Consider the following 21,176-nt stretch of genomic DNA (forward strand, 5'->3'; position numbering starts at 1 on the left):
TGGCCGTGGTGCTTTGTTCTGCCGATGCAGAGACGCCCCAGGAGCGGAGCACTATCGGGCTGCAGGGTGGCTCTCGCCTTTCAACCCCCAGAATTACTCCTGTGCATCTAAGGGAGCTCTACCCTTACCCGAGAGGAGAGTTTTCAAACTGCCAGACAGCTGATTTACCCTGTTCTAGCAGCCTAACGCGATCTCGGGGCTGGCGTTCCCAAAGGAACGTCCATCAGCACCTGCGTTGCCACCGGAAATTCAATGGGATCTTGATATTCCTGGGCTGCTCCCATACTGTGCATTTTTCAAAAGATTCATTATTCTCTTTTTAAGTTTCCCTCATGATTCTGTAAGAAACTACTTCCCTTCTTCTGTATCTTTGTTCCTTTTATTTTCCAAAACTCGGAAAATCTGTTTCATTCTTCCTTTTTATTGATTTTCACAGAGCACTAAGCTATTATGTGGCTGGTTTGCCTTGGATTTAGTCGGATGTACAACCATATCCATTATGACATAGCATTACTGCAAACCATTAAGCCACTAACCATAATGAGTTTTGGTTTTGACTTAATGTGATGTGCAGATTAGACCTTTGGAACAAACACTATTTAACCTCCAAGAATTAAACTTCCACAGTTGCTTAGTGGCTTTACAGGCCGTTTATGTATGACATGTAGCAGCTGTTCCAGATTGATATGCCCCTTCTATCTAAAATAAATTATAGTTCTTGAACCTTGCCAACTCTTGGGGCATTGACTTTACATCACATATAATATTTCCATTTAATGTGAAGGAAGGGGATTTTGAAAAGACTGGCAGAACTTTAAGTCTTTCCACTTCTCTAGCAAATGCACCAATTTGATTTGGAAATAATGTAAGTCCATTGTAGTAATTTTTATAAACCCCACTATCTGTTTTTCAGAAACTCTTCAAGCGAAATATTTTCAAAGAACTACCCATCTTTATATGGCAAATCACCCACACGAATCTCTATCTTGTGATTTTTAAAGAGAAGGAGGAAGACCACTTGAGATAGAATCTAATCTGGTGAATGATTGCATTTTTATCTTATTCTCCACTGCCACCTTGTGGAACACATAAATCAATTAAGTCTGCTTTGTTTCATCCCCAAGATTAAAAAACACCAATAAGAGAGGAACACAATTTTTGCTTCATACTCATAAACTCATGCTTTTTACTCATTGAAGTTATTCTAACGTGTTTTGCTTCTAGTTTGCTCATAAGACATGGATGCTAGTTGACAATTATCTTTATAAAATAAAATAGACATACACAAATTATCTCCTCTGTTATTGTTTTAGAAGATGAGTATCAAAACTGGCAGAAGACTTTAAAACCAATAAGCAGAAATTGAGAAAAAAGATCCTTAGAGATCCTAGAGATTATTCGAAAAGTCCCCCCCAAAGTACAAAAAAGAATACAGTTTTATCTCAGTTTGTCATTCTTATACCTTTTTTTATTAAAGAAAAAGATAAAATGTCCCAAATAGTTTCAAAATAGTTTCATGAAAAAGCGTTGTGGAATTTTTGGAAGACTTTGGAGCAGCAAATTGTAGAACTACTTTCTACTTTTTATTTTATAGTTTTTCTCAACCATAACTTCGTAACGCTCCTGATGGGTTTTTTAATTTAGTAATTTATTTAAGGGGATTTTAAATTGTGTTTTTAATTGTCTTTCACTTATAAGTCAACTCTCCTCCATGCACATATGTATATGTCTTTGTTCTTTTTGTATATATGTTTGTCTTATGTGTATTTTTACCCGTTTTGATTGTACGCCACCCCGAGTCCTTCGAGAGAGGGTTGCGGCTAATCAAATAAAATTATTATTATTATTATTATTATTATTATTATTATTATTATTATTATTATTATTATTATTATTATTATTATTATTATTATTATTATTCTTCTTTAGTCCAAAATTCTTCAACCCCTAAAAATAACTTCTCCAGTTTTACTAATAAAAGTTATTCAGAATAACAGAGTTGGAAGGGACCTTGGAGGTCTTCTAGTCCAACCCCCTGCTCAGGACCCTATACATCTTTGTAACTTTGAACTGTCCCTAGACAAATGGCTGTAAGTTAAGGACTACCTGTATAGCATATTTTAAGAGGAAGGTGAATCCCATAAGGTAGAACCCCCACCCAAAATGAAATCTTTTTCCACTTCTCCCTCTGAGTTTGGAAGGGGCTAACTTGAATCTCTTCTTAAACAAAGAATTCTAAGAGATTAAAGATTGATGATGATGATGATGATGATGATGGGGGGGGTAGAAAGGGGAGGCAGGAGGGGTAGGAGGGAGGCAGAGATGGGGGAGAGAGAGTGTATGTCTGTGTGTGTGTGTGAATGAGAGAGAGGGGGGAGAGAGAGGAGAGGAGGAGGAGGAAAGGAGGAGGAGGAGGAGGAGGAGGGGAGGAGGAGGAGGAGGAGGAGGAGGAGGAGGAGGAGGAGGAGGAGAAGAGAAGAAGAAGAAGAAGAAGAAGAAGAAGAAAGAAGAAGAAGAAGAAGAAGAAGAAGAAGAAGAAGAAGAAGAAGAAGAAGAAGAAGAAGAAGAAGAAGAAGAAGAAGAAGAAGAAGACCAATTTGGTGTAGTGGTTAAGTTCTAGGTCTGCTTTAGACGTGAAAGTCATCTGGGGACTTTAGGGCAGTCATTCTTCCTCAGCCCAACCTACCTCACAGAGTTGTTGTATAGGAGGTAGGTTTGCCACCTTGAGTTCTATATTTAAAAAGTTGGGATAATAAATAAATGCTATCTTCTTTCCCAGGACATAAGGAATGTTTCTCTCTTGATTGGTTTCATAATGGTTTCTGAATATTGACTTCAAGGCAACCTCTCTGGTTCTCTGTTGGTGGATATTTTCCTGTCAGCAGGTGAGAATTGGTGGGAAGAAAGAAAAGAAAGCTGGGATAATCTAACAATTACTTTTCTTAATGTGCCCTGTCCACCGTAAATAAGAGCAGCATTTTCTAGCATCATGCCTGGGCAGGATAGGGGTCAACTCATCAATTGTTACACCAGGATAGTTTTCTGCCAGCTTAGTCACAGATAGTTGGCACTTTAATTTAGCCATAAAGAAGAGTCCCATATCTGTTTCAGAAGAAGCCTGAAGGATCTATCATTTCAGTAAATGGATCTGGCAGGTGGCCCTGATGGATCAATTATAAAAGAGTACATAGCTGTAATGCAGAAACATCAACCTTGTTCCCTCCTTGTGAATTACAATGCTCCCATTTCGTTTTTCCCCCCCAGACTGATACCTATAAGGCTGGAAATTCTAGGAGTTGAAGCTTCCACATGTGTAGGATGCCAGGATTGTGAAGATTGCCATTTCACATTACCATATGTGAAAATATTTGTTTATGAAATGTATCCCCCACTTTGCTTTTTTTTTTAAAAAAAAGATATCCTTATTGATTGCGATAAAAAGAATAGATCTACGACAAAAGGACACCTACCAATTTCAACAGGGAGGTCTGTAATCTGGTTACTGGATAATTCGAGAATTTTCATTTCCTGAAACAAGGCAATGTAACTTGGAATGCTTGAGATCTTAGTATTGTTTATGTGCCATTCTTTTAAGTATGTTTTCTCTTTCAGCCATTCAGGTAACTCCTAAGAAAAGAAGATTTGGGACAGTGAGGAATCTTTGGCAACAGCAGCATTTCTATCTTCCTCTCCTTCACAAAGCCATTTGAATTAAACCACACTCATTGGCTACGGATGACTTTTCCGTGCATGAAGCACTGCTTTCCCTTTTAGCATTCTTGAGTTATAACAATTCGTTTAATGACCATTCAAAGTAACAACCGCACTGGAGAAAAATGGCTGATGACCATTTTTCACACCGTTTCAGCATCTCCATGGCCATGTGATCAAAATCCATACACTTGGCAACTGACTCATATTTATGACGGTTACAGTGTCGTGGGGTCATGTGATCCTCTTTTGCTACTTTCTTTCTTTCTTTTCTTAGTGTATGAATATGTTCCTGTCTTTTGCTGTTGGAATATTTCAACATAAATTACTATATCCAGATCTATTCAGCTAAGACTTTCACTTTAACTTGATATACATTTAAATTAACAATAATCTTTGAAAAGGAATTAAGGAAGCAGAGCTCAGATAGGCTCAAGTATGCTCTTACAATATCAGTTTGTGCTATATCCCCAAAACTGAAACTAACCCCTTGTTGGTGGGCAAGTCTATATCTTTTTTTTTTCCAGCTAATTAGATAAGATTAATTGAAATAGCTTTGGACAGGTAATATTTCCTCACAGTATTAAAACAAAGCAAAACAGAGCAACAAACCTTTAACATTTATAATGTAAATAACAGAAGGGAAGGGAAGGGAAAAGTTATACAAACATTATTTAAATATCTTTCCAGATTCTTGCTTACTACCATAGAAATAAATATAATTTGTCAGAGTTTAGACCCATCAATCAATCCATCAATCATATTAGCTCTTGGCATACAAATCTTGATCTGTGGTTAATTTGTGATAGGAATTCAAACATACATCCTTTTGTCTCTGCTTTTTAGTCCCCCTATATTCTTCTATAACCTTCCCTTCAGTACATACACACCTATAGGAAGCCAATCACTTGTTCTCCACTGTCAATGAACTAACTATTCAAATTTGTACGTCCAAACTTCATGGAACATGATGCCCAACAAAGATCAAATCAAGACAAGTTATAAGGGATAAAGTTTAATATCCTATAATGCCTCCCACCCATCCTGAAGGATGCCATGTTATAAACAGATGCATCTGTTTAGATTGTTTGGCCAAAAAAAAAAAAAACATATAAGGGGTAGAGAAGGTATTATCAGCTGCTAGGACCCTGATGGCATGTCAAATGTGTGAAATGTCACATACATTATTTTAGCAACAAAGGAGCCATTGCTGCACTGCCACTTCTACTGTTGCCAAGCAATTGTGAGAAATGTAATACAATGTAATTCGATTTCTAGGAATGTCAGTTCTTCTGGAGCAAAAAAAAAAAAAAAAAAAGCCATGGCATCAACCTCTGTCTTTCCTTCATGGTGTCACTACCAGTAAGAAGATATCAATGCCAATATCAATGAGGGGGAAAATCACATTGCAATGGCTGCTGGGTTGCTAAAGATTAAATGGAAAATATTAAGGAGTTGGAGCATCTACTAAAATAAAATATATGCTCTGTCATTTATACAATACAATAGCAGAGTTGGAAGTCTTCTAGTCCAATTGGAGGTCTTCTAGTCCAACCCCCTGCTAGGCAGGAAATCATATACTGTTAGATCTGGGCAACGAGAGACAGACTGCGGACACGAAGTGACTTAACAGCTCTTTATTAGTAATAGTAGTGATCCAGCTTGCTCTGTGGTCGGAGGGTTCCCCTTTTATAGGGATCGGGTACGCCCCTCGACCAATCAGAACGATACCTGTTTCCCGCTGTAGCAGCGGACCAGAGGGGAGACTTACTCCGATATATGCTAATATCTAACACCCCTCCCCTCCTAGATGGAACGTTGCGGTAGGTAACATAGTCTTTTAGGTATTGTCTTGCTCGGGAGGAGCGTCGTAGTTCGGGTTGGTTAGAAGTGGTTGCAGGATCGGGTGCTTTTCCTGTTTCACGTTCGGGAGGTTTTGTGCCTTCGTTGCTAGGGCGTTCTGGAGTCTTCTCGGTTACGTTGTCTGGGGTTTGCTCTGCTTCGTGCGTTTTCTCTTGTTCCAAGCTTGGATCGCAGGTGTCGTAGTTTTCTATGATGGGGCTCTCGCGTGGCTGACTTTCTGTAGGCCGGAAAATCTCGTCTTCGTTTCGAAGGTCTGAGTGTGCTAGACGACCCCGAAGTTGATCGATGTGCCTTTTCCAGTTCCGCCCATCTTCTAATTCCAGCAGATACGATCGTGGACCCGTGATGCCAATGACCTTTGCCGGCATCCACAATGTTCCCCCTGCATAGTTGTGGGCGTATACTGAATCCCCTATGCTGAAAGACCGAATTTTGCTTGTGGAGTCTGGGGGAACTGTGGCAGAGTAATTTGGGTGAAGACGGTCCAGGTGAGACCATAGACGGCGGCCCATGAGTAGTTCAGCGGGGCTCCTACCCATCGTTGCGCTGGGGGTAATATGCTGAATTAGGAGGTAATGGTCAATGCGTGTTTGCCAATCACCTGGACCCATCCTAGCGAGGGCCTCTTTTGCGAATCGCACCATTCTCTCCGCCTGTCCGTTTGATGCCGGATGGAATGGCGCGACGAGGGCATGCCGAATTCCCTGACCTGCTAAAAACGTTTCGAAATGCATGGCCGTGAATTGGGGCCCGTTATCGGAGACTAGGAGGTCGGGCAGGCCATGAGTGGCGAAAAGTCGCCGTAGAACCTTAATGACTGCCTCTGCCGTGGTTGAAGTCATTAGGACTACATCTAGCCATTTTGAGTATGCATCCACAACTATAAGGAAAGTCTGACCTTGGAATGGCCCTGCGAAGTCGATGTGTATTCGCGACCAGGGTGCTTTAGGTTTCTCCCATTCTGTGGCGGGCGCTTCCGGGGGTGCTGGTCTCGATTCCTGGCATGGGTCGCAAGTGGCCACCCACTCCTCTATTTCTTTGTCCATGTTTGGCCACCAAATGTAACTTCTTGCTAACGCCTTCATTCTAACAATCCCCGGATGACCCACATGTAAAGCATCTAATACATTCCTACATAAAACATACGGAATAACAACTCGATCCCCCCACAATAAACAACCTTGTAACACTGAGAGTTCGTCCCGTTTTGACCAAAACATTTTGAATTCCGGGCCCACGTTGCCCTTCGGCCACCCCCTCCAAACCCAAGTTTGAACTTGCTTTATTACATTGTCTTTAGATGAGAACCTTGCAACGTCGTATGAGGAAACCGGTCCAGAGTCCAAACAGTCAATGAGCAATACCGGTACTTCTGGAGTGGGGTCTGGCAGAATGTCAGGTAATGGGCAACGGCTGAGTGCATCTGCGTGTCCGAGAGTGGAGCCCGGTCGATGAATCAATTTGTATGAGTACGCAGCCAGGAAAACAGTCCACCTGGTCATGCGTGGAGAAAGGGAGACCGGAGTGGGGCGGTTTCCCGCCAAAAGTCCCAACAACGGTTTGTGATCTGTAATTAGTTCAAAATCGCGGCCGTAGAGGTATTCGTGGAAACGCTTTACTCCAGCTACAGCAGCCAGCGCTTCCCTGTCCATTTGGCTGTAATTCCTTTCGGCCGATGAAAGAGTTCTGGAGTAGAAGGCGATGGGTGCTTCTTTTGCGTCGGGCATCCTGTGGCTGAGGACTGCTCCAACTCCGAAGGGTGATGCGTCGCAGGTCAATACCAGCGGTAGGGTCTGGCTGTATTGGACAAGCAGTGAGTCAGTGGTGAGCAGGCGCTTTACCCCGGCGAAAGCTGCAGCTTCGGATCGTCCCCATTTCCATGGTGCGTTCCTCTGGAGTAGACGGTGTAGTGGCTCAGCAACGGTCGCTTTCTGCCTCAGAAAAACGCTGTAGAAATTAAGTAGTCCGAGGAAAGCCTGCAACTCGGTCTGATTTTGTGGTGTGGGGGCGTCCTGGATCGCCTTAATTTTCTTTGAAGTGGGGTGTATTCCCTGACCATCGATTCTATAACCCAGGAATTCTACGCTAGGAACGTTAATTTGGCATTTTTCCTTTTTAAGGCGGAGACCCTTTTCTCTGATTCTGGCCAAAACAGTTCTGACTCTTTTATTCAATTGCTCCTCGTTTGCAGCGGACACCAAGATGTCGTCAAAATAGGGGACGACTCCCGGTATCCCTTGCAAAAGTCGTTCCATGACGCTCTGGAACAATCCTGGGGCAATACTCACACCGAATTGTAGCCGGTTGCATTTGAATGCTCCTCTATGCGTCACTATAGTTTGGGCCTCCGCTGTGGCGCTATCAACTGGCAGTTGCTGGTAAGCTTGTGCCATGTCTAACTTAGCAAATACCTTTCCTGGCCCCAACGAGTGCAATAAGTGCTGTACTACAGGCACAGGGTATGCGCTCTGTTGTAGCGCGACATTAATTGTGCATTTATAGTCCGCGCAGATGCGGACTGATCCGTCTGGTTTGACTGGGGTCACGATGGGTGTTTCCCAGCGCGCGTGATCTACCGGCTCAAGGATTCCTTGCTCCACTAACTTATCTATTTCCTTATCTATTTTGGGGCGGAGTGCAAAAGGCACTCGTCTCGGTTTAAGTCGGATTGGCGCCACTTTGGGGTCTAAATTGAATGATATTGGTTTACCCACATACTTACCAAGACCGGGGCTGAACACATCCTCGAACTCCTTAAAAATCTGTTCAGCGCTGCTGTTTCTCACGGCGTTGATTCCGGTGACTTCTAACCCCAGGGCCAATCAAGCCCCAGAAGGTTCTGCAATGGCGCGCTGGCGATGGTCACGGGCAGCTGGGCTTCGATGTCCTTGAAACGGATGTGGAATGTGCCTTGGCCCACGATGGGGACTTGGTTCCCCTGGTAGTCTCGTAGCAGGACGTCTGGAGCGCGTAGTTGGCTCTTTCTGAGGCTAGGGATAACCTGTTTCATGGATGCCCATGAAATAATCGTCAGGGTCGATCCTGTGTCAACTTCTAGCTCGCAGGGTGAGCCCTCCAAGAGGACTGTGACTCTCAGCCTTTTTGGCCGCTTAGGGCGGACCTGATGTATTGTGGTGAGATACGTTCGCAACTCCTCTCTCTGGGTCAACACTATCTCATCGTCTACATCCTGAAAATACTCTCGTTGAGCGTCTTGATAGAACGCTCTTTCAGCTCTTTGTGTGTATTCTCTCTGGGGATACGCTCGCTCAGCTCTTTGTGAGTAATCTCTCTGGGGATACGCTCGTTCAGCTCTTTGGAAATTTTCTCTCTGGGTAAACACTTGTGGATTTCTCTCTGGGCGCCCTTTTTGACTTCGCCAAGCCCCTGGGTTGGGCTTCTGTTGGCGGTACATAGGTGGCTGCCATGTGGCAGGGACTCCGCTCCGGCACACTCGTGCGATGTGCCCAAGTTTGTTGCAATGCGAACAAACAACGTTCCTGAACCTACAAGTAGACCTGGGGTGATTCCCTCCGCAGCTTGCGCAGGGCGGCAAACGGAATCCGGGTCTCCCCCCAGGCCTCAAGTGACTGCTCTGCATCAGGTGACTGTCCTCGAACTCGGGATTCTCGTAGTCGGGGCTTGTGTCCTCGTAGTGTACTCTGGTTTGTCTTGGTGCTGGCTGGTTTACGTTGGCCCCTCGTTGTATGGTCACCGATGATTTCTCCGCTGACTCTGACGCTCTTGCTTCATTTAGCGCTATCTGTAGGGTTAAATTCGGGTTTGCCAACAGCTTCTTTTGTAGCGAAATGTCTCTTAACCCACAGATGAGCTGCGCTAAGATGTGCTCGTCCAGATCCCTGAACTCGCAGTGAGTTGCTGCTTTTCGTAGGGCTGCAACATATTGATTTATGGATTCTCCCGCCTTCTGGTTCCTCGTGTTGAATTCCTTGCGGCAGACATGGCGGGAAGGTTTTGGCGCGTAATGAGTTTGCAGAGCCTGTTGCAACGCCGTCCACGATACTGCCTGTATTGGAGTAGGCGCGGTGAGGTCTCTGGCCGTATTGAAGACTTCCTTTCCGCAGTAGCCGAGGAAGATGTTTTTCTTCCTCGCGTCGGTGATCCCCGTGTATTCGTTCGCTTCGAGGAAACACTCGAAACGAATCATGAAGGCTTCCCATTCGTCGTTTGCTGGGTCGAAAGGAGCGGGGGGAGCATGCATCGCCATCTTCTCTGTTCGAATTTGCTGTGCTGCGGTGATCTGAGATGGCTGCCGGAATTTCTGCCGAATTCCTGGGCTGGATCAAATCCGGAGATTCTGGAGGTAGCGTTCTTCGTCCTATCTGCCTCTCGATCCCACCTTCGTCGCCAATGTTAGATCTGGGCAACGAGAGACAGACTGCGGACACGAAGTGACTTAACAGCTCTTTATTAGTAATAGTAGTGATCCAGCTTGCTCTGTGGTCGGAGGGTTCCCCTTTTATAGGGATCGGGTACGCCCCTCGACCAATCAGAACGATACCTGTTTCCCGCTGTAGCAGCGGACCAGAGGGGAGACTTACTCCGATATATGCTAATATCTAACATATACCATTTCAGACAAATGGCTATCCAACATCTTCTTAAAGACTTCCAGTGTTAGGGCATTCACAACTTCTGGAGGCAAGCTGTTCCACTGATTAATTGTTCTAACTGTCAGGAAGTTTTTCCTCAGTTCTAAGTTGCTTCTCTCCTTGATTAGTTTCCACCCATTGCTTCTTGTTCTACCCTCAGGTGCCTTGGAAAATAGTTTGACTCCGTCTTCTTTGTGGCAAACCCTGAGATATTGGAACACTGCTATCATGTCTCCCCTAGTCCTTCTTTCTATTAAACTAGACATATCCAGTTCCTTTCTTTATACAAAGAAAGAAAGGGAACAAAGACAAAATTAATGACTTTGGAAAGTTCAGACAAATTTAAATCTGTCCATTGCAATAGCTATAAGCAAAGAATAAGCAAAGAGTAAGTCAAAGAATATACTTACTGTCCAGTGTTCACCTGAAAGTTGAAAAATAAATTTGCTTCTTTCTTTGTCATTCAGCAAGGCAATCTTCTTAATCAGTGGCGAGTTCTTTTCAAGTTTATCTAAGATGCTGTTAGTATCTATGAAACCATTATTCAAATATGCAGCCTGCGGAATGCCTTTTCTTCGGCAGTCTAGCATAATATCCCATTCTTGCCTTATCCTGAAAAAGTACAAATGAAAGCGTTTTCATTTTATTCCTGCCTTTCCCCCCCACCCCTTGCCACCTTCCTCAAATTTGCAATTACATCAAATTCACCAAGAAAGCCTCATTAAGCACTCAAAGGAATTTGTATCCTTTCCTCTGCTGCTAAAGGGGTGGTTTAAGGGCAGGAATAGGAGATCTCCTGTGCTTAAGAGACAGTCAGAAGGATGATCATCATGGTTATGCTGATTTGCTAAAGACAAAAGTTTCAAGGGGTCATCACTTCTTCCAGAGGCAATTTACATAAATTGGCATTAAGAAGGTGCAATCGGTTCCTGAGAAGTTCCAGGACATTTTTGAGATAGTTAAGTTTTAATCCTATTGCACCCTTAACTGCTTTGCCATACCAGCCATACATTATTTTAGTATTCACCAAGCTTGGTGTCATCCAAAACTATGAACTTGAACTCCTTAGAGTTATCATCAATGGGTTTGGGGATTGGGGAGTTCTAAAAGCCCACACATTTGCAGAGCGCCAGGTTGAGAAAGTTGAACTATATTGATGTCAACGGGTGATTGGTTCTTGCTTTTCATCCATCTCTAGGATTGAATTAGAAAGCTGTTTTCTAAGCTATCCCTCCTTATCTTTATTTCTTCCCAAACCAATTTTATCCTGATATGTGCAGTAGCAACGTGAATGAAAGAGCTGTCAGTTGTGGGTAAACATATGAAGATTATTTCTTCCTTTATTAGATGTATATATTGCCTTTCTGTACCAAGGGCTAGACCCAAACGCTAAAGGCACACGGGTACATTTTCTAAGCAATTCTTAGGGGCCTAAAAGTCATTTAAACATGAGTCTGGAGTCACATAATCATGAAAGATGACCTTGTAGTAGTGCATTGCTGTTTCTGCTACACAAATTAAAGCAGCTGATAAGACTCAGGCTGCTATTCTCGTGCCTCCTTTCTTTTCTTATTTCTACCAAGCACTTTGAATACCCAAAAACAAAACAATGTTGTGGTAACAGTTCTAAATGATAAGAGCCAAAAGTCGCTTTTGCCATATAGCTTGCTGAGAGTGACTTTGTTTGTGTGAAGGTCAGAGTGCAAAAGGGAATTCCCACAAGCAGGACAATGGTGAAGAGGTCGTGCGGGCTTTTACTAAGATAACTGATCAAATGTCCTTCTAGTATTACTGAATAAAAATAGGTTCCAGAGACTCAAGCATTCTTAATAAGCTATTTCTAAGCCACAATTTCTAGCAAACCATACAGATTTAAGGAAAAGACTTTTAAATCAAAGTACTACTTTTATGAAGGGAAAGAATAGGAGGGAGGGAGATTCTTGGAGAAAACATTAACAATTTTCACAAGCAAATATACATTAGAGCAGAATAAACTGGAACTCCATTCAAAATGCAGCAATGCTTAGAGAAGAGGACGGGACCAAAACAAGACAAAAGTGGCCACAAGAAGTTCTGAAGTAGTTGCAGATTACAGATTTGCCCAAAACTCCATGCTTTTTAGCCAAATGAACTGGCTTTTGGAAAAGTCTGGCTATTCTCCCAGTCATGGAGACTGGGAAGTCAGTTGAGCCTCTGCAGTATTATTTATTACAGATAAATTTGTCCTCAGTTGCTATTTTCAAATGCTTTTTTTGTTTGTGTTATGTTAACATGCATATTTCTAACTTCTATTATCATACAAATGTTTTAACTAGATTTGCCACCTAGAGTCACCTTGGGGTAAGGATGACCATATAAATGGAAACGATAAATAAATAATTAGTACACATCCCCGGTGGTTTGCAAAAATTAAGCCTTACATAATTCAGTTTAGGTAGATTATAATTAAAACCTGGGGTTAAAGTAACCCCCAGGGAAAACCATTTACAATTGAGATGCTGTCATTAAGCACCAGTCTCACATTCCTGACAGCTGCTTTTGTGTTGATCAGATTTTCAAGAATGACGCACTCTGTGTGTGTGTGTGTGTCTGTGTCTGTGTGTCTTTGAGTCAGTGTTAACCAGTGGTGGGTGTCTCCCGGATCGCACCGGATCGCGCGCGCTCCCTTTCAGCGCTCCACCTGGCTTGCGCGCTCCCTTTCAGCGCTCCACCTGGCTTGCGCGCTCCCTTTCAGCGCTCCACCTGGCTTGCGCGCTCCCTTTCAGCGCTCCACCTGGCTCTTGCGCTCCCTTCCGGCGCTGAAACCGGAAGTACAGTTTTGCCCGGCCCTGGCGAAGCAACGACGCCTGTCTGCGCTCCACCAGCTCGGCTGGGAACGGAGATGTTTCCTCAGCGGAGCGGAGCGCCTGAAAAGTCTTTTCAGGCGCTCCGCTCCGCTGAGGAAACATCTCCATTCCCAGCCGAGCTGGTGGAGCGCAGGCAGGCGTCGTTGCTTCGCCAGGGGCGGGGCAAGACTGTACTTCCGGTTTCAGCGCTGGAAGGGAGCGCGAGAGCCAGGTGGAGCGCTGAAAGGGAGCGCGCAAGCCAGGTGGAGCGCTGAAAGGGAGCGCGCAAGCCAGGTGGAGCGCTGAAAGGGAGCGCGCGCGATCCGGTGCGATCCAGCAGGAACCCACCACTGGTGTTAACTATTGGACAATTCCGTGCAGTTTTCTTGGAAAGATTTCAGAAATGTTTTGCCATTTCCTTCTTCATAGAGGTAAGAAAGTATATAGGCCAAAGGTAAGTTAGTTGGCTTCATGGTTTCTTGGTTTCTGGCCTAATGCCTTCATCTCTATACCAAACTGGCTCTTATCATAAAGTGTAGACAAATGTGTATGCAAATATGTATGCATCGTACTAATATATCCTACCTCACAATCAGTAAAAGACAGTTATAAGCAAAGCTTTATTTTATTTTGATTTCTGCTTTTCTCTTCTTATAGCTGAAAAGGCTAACATAATTTTAAAATCAAAATCCTTTTATAAGCAGTTAGAAAACAAAAATTAATATTACTATTAATACTAAAGCCAATTAGTTTAATTTCTACTTAAGATGATAGGGCAAGTAAAAAAATTTTCATCTAAATATGGTAGATTAATTTTATTTTGGGGAAAAACCTATGTCTCATAATTTGATACATTCTCTGTTTCACTATATAATTCTGAATAAAATTTAAAAAATTGGCCATTTACATCCATTTACATTTTATAGCTTTCATCTTTCACCTCTAATAATTGGAATCATTGCCCTGTCTTGCTTTTATTTTAAACAATTAGTCAAGATCTTATCAGATCTTTCATCATTCTCCCAATATCACTGTTGTAAACAAGTCAACATAAATTCTGCTTGGTGAGATATCATAGTAATTAGCTCATATTTCTTTTTCTATATTTCTCTGTACAGAACTATAGATAGGCATCTAAGCATCTGTGCCCATAAATGTTTCAATTCATATTGAAATTGATGGAAGCCAAAACTAGAGAAAGATCTTTCTAGAGACGGTCATTCTCTCTGGTTGTTTAGAGTCAACATTATCTTGATGGCAAACAGTCAATGAATTTTCATGCAACGTTTTAAGTAGTGCTAGCAATTGTTTATCAAAGGTAACATCTATAATTTGTTCCCGAGTTGTTTTGTTTGCTTAATGGGTTTTGAAATTGCCAACTCCAAAACGATCCCAGGCAGCTTACATTATTTAAAAGAATGCCTAATTTAAAAAGTGACATGGCTTCCCAGACAAAACCAAGTAATTAACTTGGGGGGGAGGGTAGCAGGAGTTCCACAAACATCTGGAACATCTGAAGGATGGGAAGCATACTTTTTTTCCAAGGTATGCTGTTCGAGAGGATAGCGGCTATGAAAGAAGCACAAACTAGAAATGTATATATAAATAAAGTCAAAAGCTCTTTCAAAGTAAATGAATGTCATAGATAAGCTTCTTTGGGGACTGATAGATATTTTTCAGTGCAATGTCATAAAATCTAGTTGATGTCCTATCCTATACTTGGCCTGCTACTCAGCAATTATGCTTTTCTGTTCTTTCCAGTCCACTTGATTCCATAACAAGAGTCTAGCAGCTTATTTATAATACTTAAGAACCAATCAGAAAACATTTGGAAGAATTGGACCTGTCTCTTTTTTTAAATATGGGAACAATAATAGAGTTATTGTATTTGGTGGGATTTTGCAGTGTGAAGGTTATGACCATGAACAAAACCACCAAAATGGGTGTCAACTAGTGAAGTTTTGAGTTTCACAACTCATATGGGATGCTGCTACTTCCTAAGGTTTTCCTTTCTTCAGTGGTGATATTAGTTTAGTAATTTCAACTGAGATAATAGGTGGCCAATCTGGCAAATCCATCTCTGCCTCTTTAGATTACAACTTCCCATGTGGCGGGAGAGATGGGAGTTTTGATTTTGACCCAACACCTTTCATATTCTTTTTTTTTCTTTTTTAGCAAAGCTTTATATTCTTTTCTTTTGCTCACGAGAAATGGACAGCCATTATTCTAATATTAATTGCAAATTTTCAATTAAAGAGTTATTTCCTTTTTGCACGATCCTCATCAAACCATAGTTGGATAATCTTTTGCTAGAGCTCATTTACTTTTGCAAATCAGTAAGTGTAATAATAGTACAAACTGTGTTAAGAATCCTTCCGGGGGACTTTAATTAAAGAATTGTACAAGCTATCTCCCTTGCCAGATTTATATATAGATTTCCATGTTCTTTCCACCTTCTCAGTCCATTTTACACAAATGTATTTCAGGATTTGAGGACTATTCAATGCAATGAGATTTTTAAGTATATTTAATTTGCCCATTTGAAACCAAATGTAAATTTAAAGTCAAGTGGTCACTAAACCAACTCTGAAATTAAAGATCATATTTATCATTTCATGGGAATATCACTCCCAGAAAGCATAATATCCAGATATATTATTCTCCCAGGTACCATTCAAGATTAACAAATCTAAGATATTAACCAATTGAGTCAGGCATTATTCTGCAAAGTTAACTTCTCTGTCTTTGAAGTTACTTATAAGAGAGGGACAGCTGTTTATTAAAGATGCTACATACGTTTCTAATTCATGCCTTTTTCTTTCACTTGTTTTTGTAAGAGCTTAAGAGGAAAATAAATATTTATAACTATAATGTGGCACAATCTAAATTGGAAATTTATAACCATAGCAAATTGGCTATATAGATTTTTAATTCAGTCACTGATGATCTAATTTTTAGACAAATATATAATTCTCCACATGTTCTTCCTCTTTCTAGGCGCACTAGCTTTGAGAGATTATGCAGTATAATTATAAAGCTCTGATTCCTTAGTAAACTATGGTTAGTTCCTGTAAATGTTTTCATTAACAATTAATGGGCACTCTCAGATAACTTGTTGAAGAGGATACTTCAAAAGAAGACTTCCAGTTTGTAGAAAGATCAGCAGTGATCTGCTATGTCATCCTCAGATAGGACTTGGGTGTGAGGGAACTTGCCCTGTCCAGGATGAGTGGTTGTATGCTTAGGGATTGGTGTTACCATCCCTTCTTCAGCCTCCTGAGACTTCCATATTGTACTTGCTATAAAATTTGATATAGGAAAAATCTCCAGAGACATCATTCCACTTATGTGTGGCTAGAATAAAATCAGTAAGATCCTCTTCAAAACCTCTTGATTCCATTTCTCTTTTATTAACCCTTTCTTTCTAAATTGTAATGTGTTTATTTATTGTATTTTATTATCAAAATCTCTTTTTTGCTGTTCTTTGTTTTGAGGCTGAATGTAATCTTGCATCTTTTCATTGCTGCTCTGTTTAAGATCTTGGTTAATGAGGGAAATGCAGGTTTTAATTGATTGGAAATTAACTGTTATTTTATCTGACCAGCTATATTTTCTTTATCCTTCTGTGCCGAATAATTATGCAAGGGTTGAAATCCGTAGATACCATGCCTAAGCTCATCAGTCTTTTCTAGGTTGTCCTCTGGTTCCTACTTTAGCATCAAGATAACCATTTTAAGGAGTTTTGTTCAAATGAGCGCCGCCATGATTCTCTTTAGTTGTTAGTTGGGGGCATTTTGATCCTCTTCCAACACATAGATAGTACTTGGATGGCTGTTCATGCCTAACTTATATTAGATAGATAGATAGATAGATAGATAGATAGATAGATAGATAGATAGATAGGTAGGTAGGTAGGTAGGTAGGTAGGTAGGTAGGTAGGTAGGTAGGTAGGTAGGTAGGTAGGTAGGTAGATAGATAGATAGATAGATAGATAGATAGATAGATAGATAGATAGATAGATAGATAGATAGATAGATAGATAGATAGATAGATAGATAGATAGATATACAGAAAGACGGCAGCTCTGGTCACACTTTAAGCCAAAGACCACAGCCTGAAGATGGCGAGTGGTATATATATATATATAATAAAATAAAATAAAATAAAATAAAATAAAATAAAATAAAATAAAATAAAATAAAATAAAATAAAATAAAATAAAATAAAATAAAATAAAATAAAATAAAATAAAATAAAATAAAATAAAATAAAATAAAATAAAATAAAATAATAAAATAAAATAAAATAAAATAAAATAAAATAAAATAAAATAAAATAAAATAAAATAAAATAAAATAAAATAAAATAAAATAAAATAAAATAACAGATTGGAAGAGACCTGGGAGATCTTCTAGTCCAACATCCTATAAACTTCGTGTGTTGGAGCATTCACAACTTCTGGAGGCAAGTTGTTCCAGTGATTAGAATCACTTAATCCACTTAGGTTACTTACAAGTTCCTTTGCTGCTAACCACTCATTAATTTTCACTTGCTTAGATGATTGAAGAATCATCATAGCACAAGACCTGGTCCTATGTCTCTTTTTCTGATGGTACTTATTATCATTCCAAATTGCATAAGTAAGTATAAGTATAATATTTATTGTCATTGTACTTAAATACAACGAAATTGGTTTTAACCTCACTGGTGCAAAATTATAACAGAAATGAAAAAAGAAAAAGAAAAAAACTAGCGTGTGCATGGAGTGATTGTGGTTGTATTTAAAAGTCTCACAGCCCAAGGATAGAAACTATCTTTAAACCTGTTTGTTTGGCTGGCTATACTTTGATGCCTTCTGCCTGGTGGTAGAAGTGCAAAGAGACACTGACCAGGGTATGAATTATCTCTGAGTATCTTCCTTACTCTGCTAAAGCAGCGAGATCTGGCGATGTCATCCAGTGGTGTCAGAGGGTAACCAATGGTTTCTTATGCCAAATTGATCACTCTCTGTAGTGCCTTCCTATCCGCAGCTGTTAAATCAGCATACCATACTGTAATACAATATGTGAGGACACTTTCTATGGTGGACCGATAGAAAGAGGTCATCAGCTGTTGTTCCACCTGATTTTTTCACAAGACTCTAAGGAAATGAATGAGTACAGTGTCAGTGAATTCTTTCAGCTCCAAATGTTCAAATATACTCCACTCGATAATCTCAAAGCAGTCCTGCAACTGGCAGAGTGCTCCTTCCGGCCAGATTTTCAAGACTGGTCGTATCCTTTACCTAAGGGGGATATACTTTGGGCACAGTAGCAGAGAGATGTGGTCAAACGTACCCAGATGGGAGAGGGGGATTGCTCTATATGCCTGTCTTAAGTTTGAGTACATATGGTCTAGAGCAGTGTTTCTCAAACTTGGCAACTTTAAGTCCTGTGGACTTCAACTCCCAGAATTCCCCAGCCAGCTATGCTGGCTGGGGGATTCTGGGAGTTGAAGTCCACAGGACTTAAAGTCGCCACGTTTGAGAAACACTGGTCTAGAGTATTCTTACCTCTGGTGGTACACTGCACATACTGCACAAACTTAGGGAGAACAGACTTTAGACTGGCTTGATTAAAATCCCCAGCCACGATAAAAGCGCCCTCAGGGTAAGTTTGCTGCTGCCTCTCGATGGCGTCATGTAATTTAGAGAGCGCTGCGCTAACATTTGCATCAGGTGGAATATAGACAGCAGTGATAACTATAACAGAAATCTCTCTAGGTAAATAAAATGGCCGACAAATGACAGTTAAGAATTCCACATCTGCAAAACAGGGAGTATAAGCAACTCTACTGTTAGTACACCAGTTATTATGTGTGTAAATACAAGTTTTCCACCTTTGCTTTTACCAGAGTTGCTGTTTTTGTCAAAGCAGTGTGTGGTGCGGTTAGATAGCTCCACTGACGCATCCGGTACAGAGCCAGGTCTCTGTGATGATGATCACACAGCAGTCACGAATGAGCTTATTCGCTGCCAACCATAGCTCTAGTTCATCAATTTTGTGGACAAAGGATCTAGAGTTTTTTAGAAAAATGCTTGGTGATGCTGGTTTGTGAGGCTGCTTCCGTAACTGAACTGGGCAAACCAGCTCTGCATCCCAGCTTCTGCTTTTGCTCTCTTCGCCGCCTCCTAGGCCCAACAACGATCCATGGAGAGCCTGGCAGTCTTACTATGTCACTCAGTATATTATGAGACTGCTGGAAGTCGCTGGTAATATCTAGTTGACTGGAAGATCCAATCTTTAATAACTCCCTGCGGGTATAGATTAGTTTTTGCCTAACTCTATTGTGGCACCAGGAGCTCAAAGCCGAAGCACCTAAGTGCACCGCCATCTTGGGAGGGGAAATAGTTGTCAGGGTGAGAAAGCTTTTCACTCTCCTTTGCAATTAAGCAAATAGTATAAGGCACAATGGAGAACAATACACAATACAAAATGAAAAGAGGTAAGAATGTCTGGCTGCTACTGACAACTTGTAAAAACAAACAATACTTTCCTGAGATGACATTGAGTAAAATGCTAATAATTTATTTTTAATGAGCAGCAATGGAATAAACCAATGATGTAAACGCTTGTTTTGCAACCAAATCAAAGTGGGATTTTTTAAACATTATGAGCAAATTGTGGAATATGTCAAATCCAATTAATAATGTGTGTATGTATATGTGCCGAATGCATCTGAATCACCTTCAGCCTGTCTCATGCTCTTTATATGATGGACTTGGTTTATACTTGAATATAAAACAAAAGAGAGCACATTATCAGTGATACTTGTTGACTAAGAGTGTTTTGTGGTGCTCAGGTATGTTCTTGTTTCATCTATGCTTTGAAGACCTTGAATTAATCTATTGAAGAGGATCAAGCACAGTATGAACACTGATAATCTTCAATAGATTATTTCAGAATCTTCAAAGCACATACATAGTTTAATTAAAAGTTTATACACTGCTGGTATTCTAGTGAAGTTCTGATGATAACATTACATAGCATCTTTCAAAAAATTGTGACTGCAATTCCCAGAACTCCTTAATCTCACCAAACTCCCTGGACTTTGTAGGAGTAATTCAAGGCATTTGAAGGGAACCAGATACTTGCCACAGACAAATATCAGATCACTTGTAATTTCTCTTCCCAAATATGCTTACTAATTCTCTAGGCTCACCAGTTATAGGCTTGATGATAGAGACTGGAGAGACAATAGTAAATATTGTTCTATCTCCAATTGCAAAAACAAAGGAAGTTGTAACTACTGGGCAGATGACAAGAGATATCTATTCTTAGTGCTAAAGTAAAACCTATCAATATTCCCTGTACAGAGGTGAGGTGATGTAAAGGTTAAGATATCAGTCTAAGAGCAGGAAAACCCAAATCCAGTGTCAGATATGGAGTTTCATTGATCACTGTGGGATATTTTCTTTCTTACCTCCTTATGATATTTTATTTGTTTTTCCTGTTTATAGCTAGCCATAAAATTTAACAAAATAACAATAAATGTTGTTTTCTCAGGTCAAGGCCCTTTCTACCTTATTTGCAAAGTACATTAATAATTCCTTAAACTCCAGAGGCAAGTGCAAACTAGCAGGAAAAAAACTTCAGCCCTGACCAAGGATGGAATGATGGAAGCCTAGCACAAGAATTTGGATTGCAATTTGAATTGGGGAAGGATGTCTCATCACAATTATACATTTACTACTTTGGAAAAATAATATATTGAGCATCACGTGCCAGCTTTACAATTACCCACATGTGTGTGACCATAGTGCTCTAAAGAAATTTACATTAAAAAAATCAGTGAAATAATTGACAACATATTGGAAAGTAGGCATAACATATCAGTAGCCAACAACAAGAGCCACATAATTGCTACGTATGCAATTTTGAATTGGCATTCATTTACAAATATTCAAAATTATATACATTGTGAACTATGTTTAAAACAAGGATTATTTTTCCTTGGCATGACAAATTTCCCTTCAATTTTATCATAAAACAGAATTGCAACCACGAATCATAACATTCTGTTTTTCAGTGTGTGCTTATTTTCATATTAGGTGAGCCAATCTTTGAGGGCGATGTCTCAAAACAGATATAAAATATAAACATGGCAATAATACATTACATTATGA

At 40.6% G+C, this 21,176-nt stretch overlaps 1 protein-coding gene across 1 annotated transcript in view; it reads right to left on the reverse strand.

The window, feature by feature from the left end:
- Positions 1-21,176, reverse strand: part of LRRC2 (leucine rich repeat containing 2) — a 95,602-nt gene that overhangs the window by 53,495 nt on the left and 20,931 nt on the right. Inside the window, exons 3-4 of the mRNA XM_081943993.1 lie at positions 10,598-10,799; positions 3,471-3,627 (exon numbers count right to left, since the gene is read on the reverse strand). Of these exons, the coding sequence (XP_081800119.1) occupies positions 3,471-3,627; positions 10,598-10,799 (359 nt within the window). The remainder of the gene's footprint in view (positions 1-3,470; positions 3,628-10,597; positions 10,800-21,176) is intronic.

The sequence above is a fragment of the Natrix helvetica genome (assembly GCF_964273705.1).
Source record: "Natrix helvetica genome assembly, chromosome: 2".
Lineage (NCBI taxonomy): Eukaryota > Metazoa > Chordata > Lepidosauria > Squamata > Natricidae > Natrix > Natrix helvetica.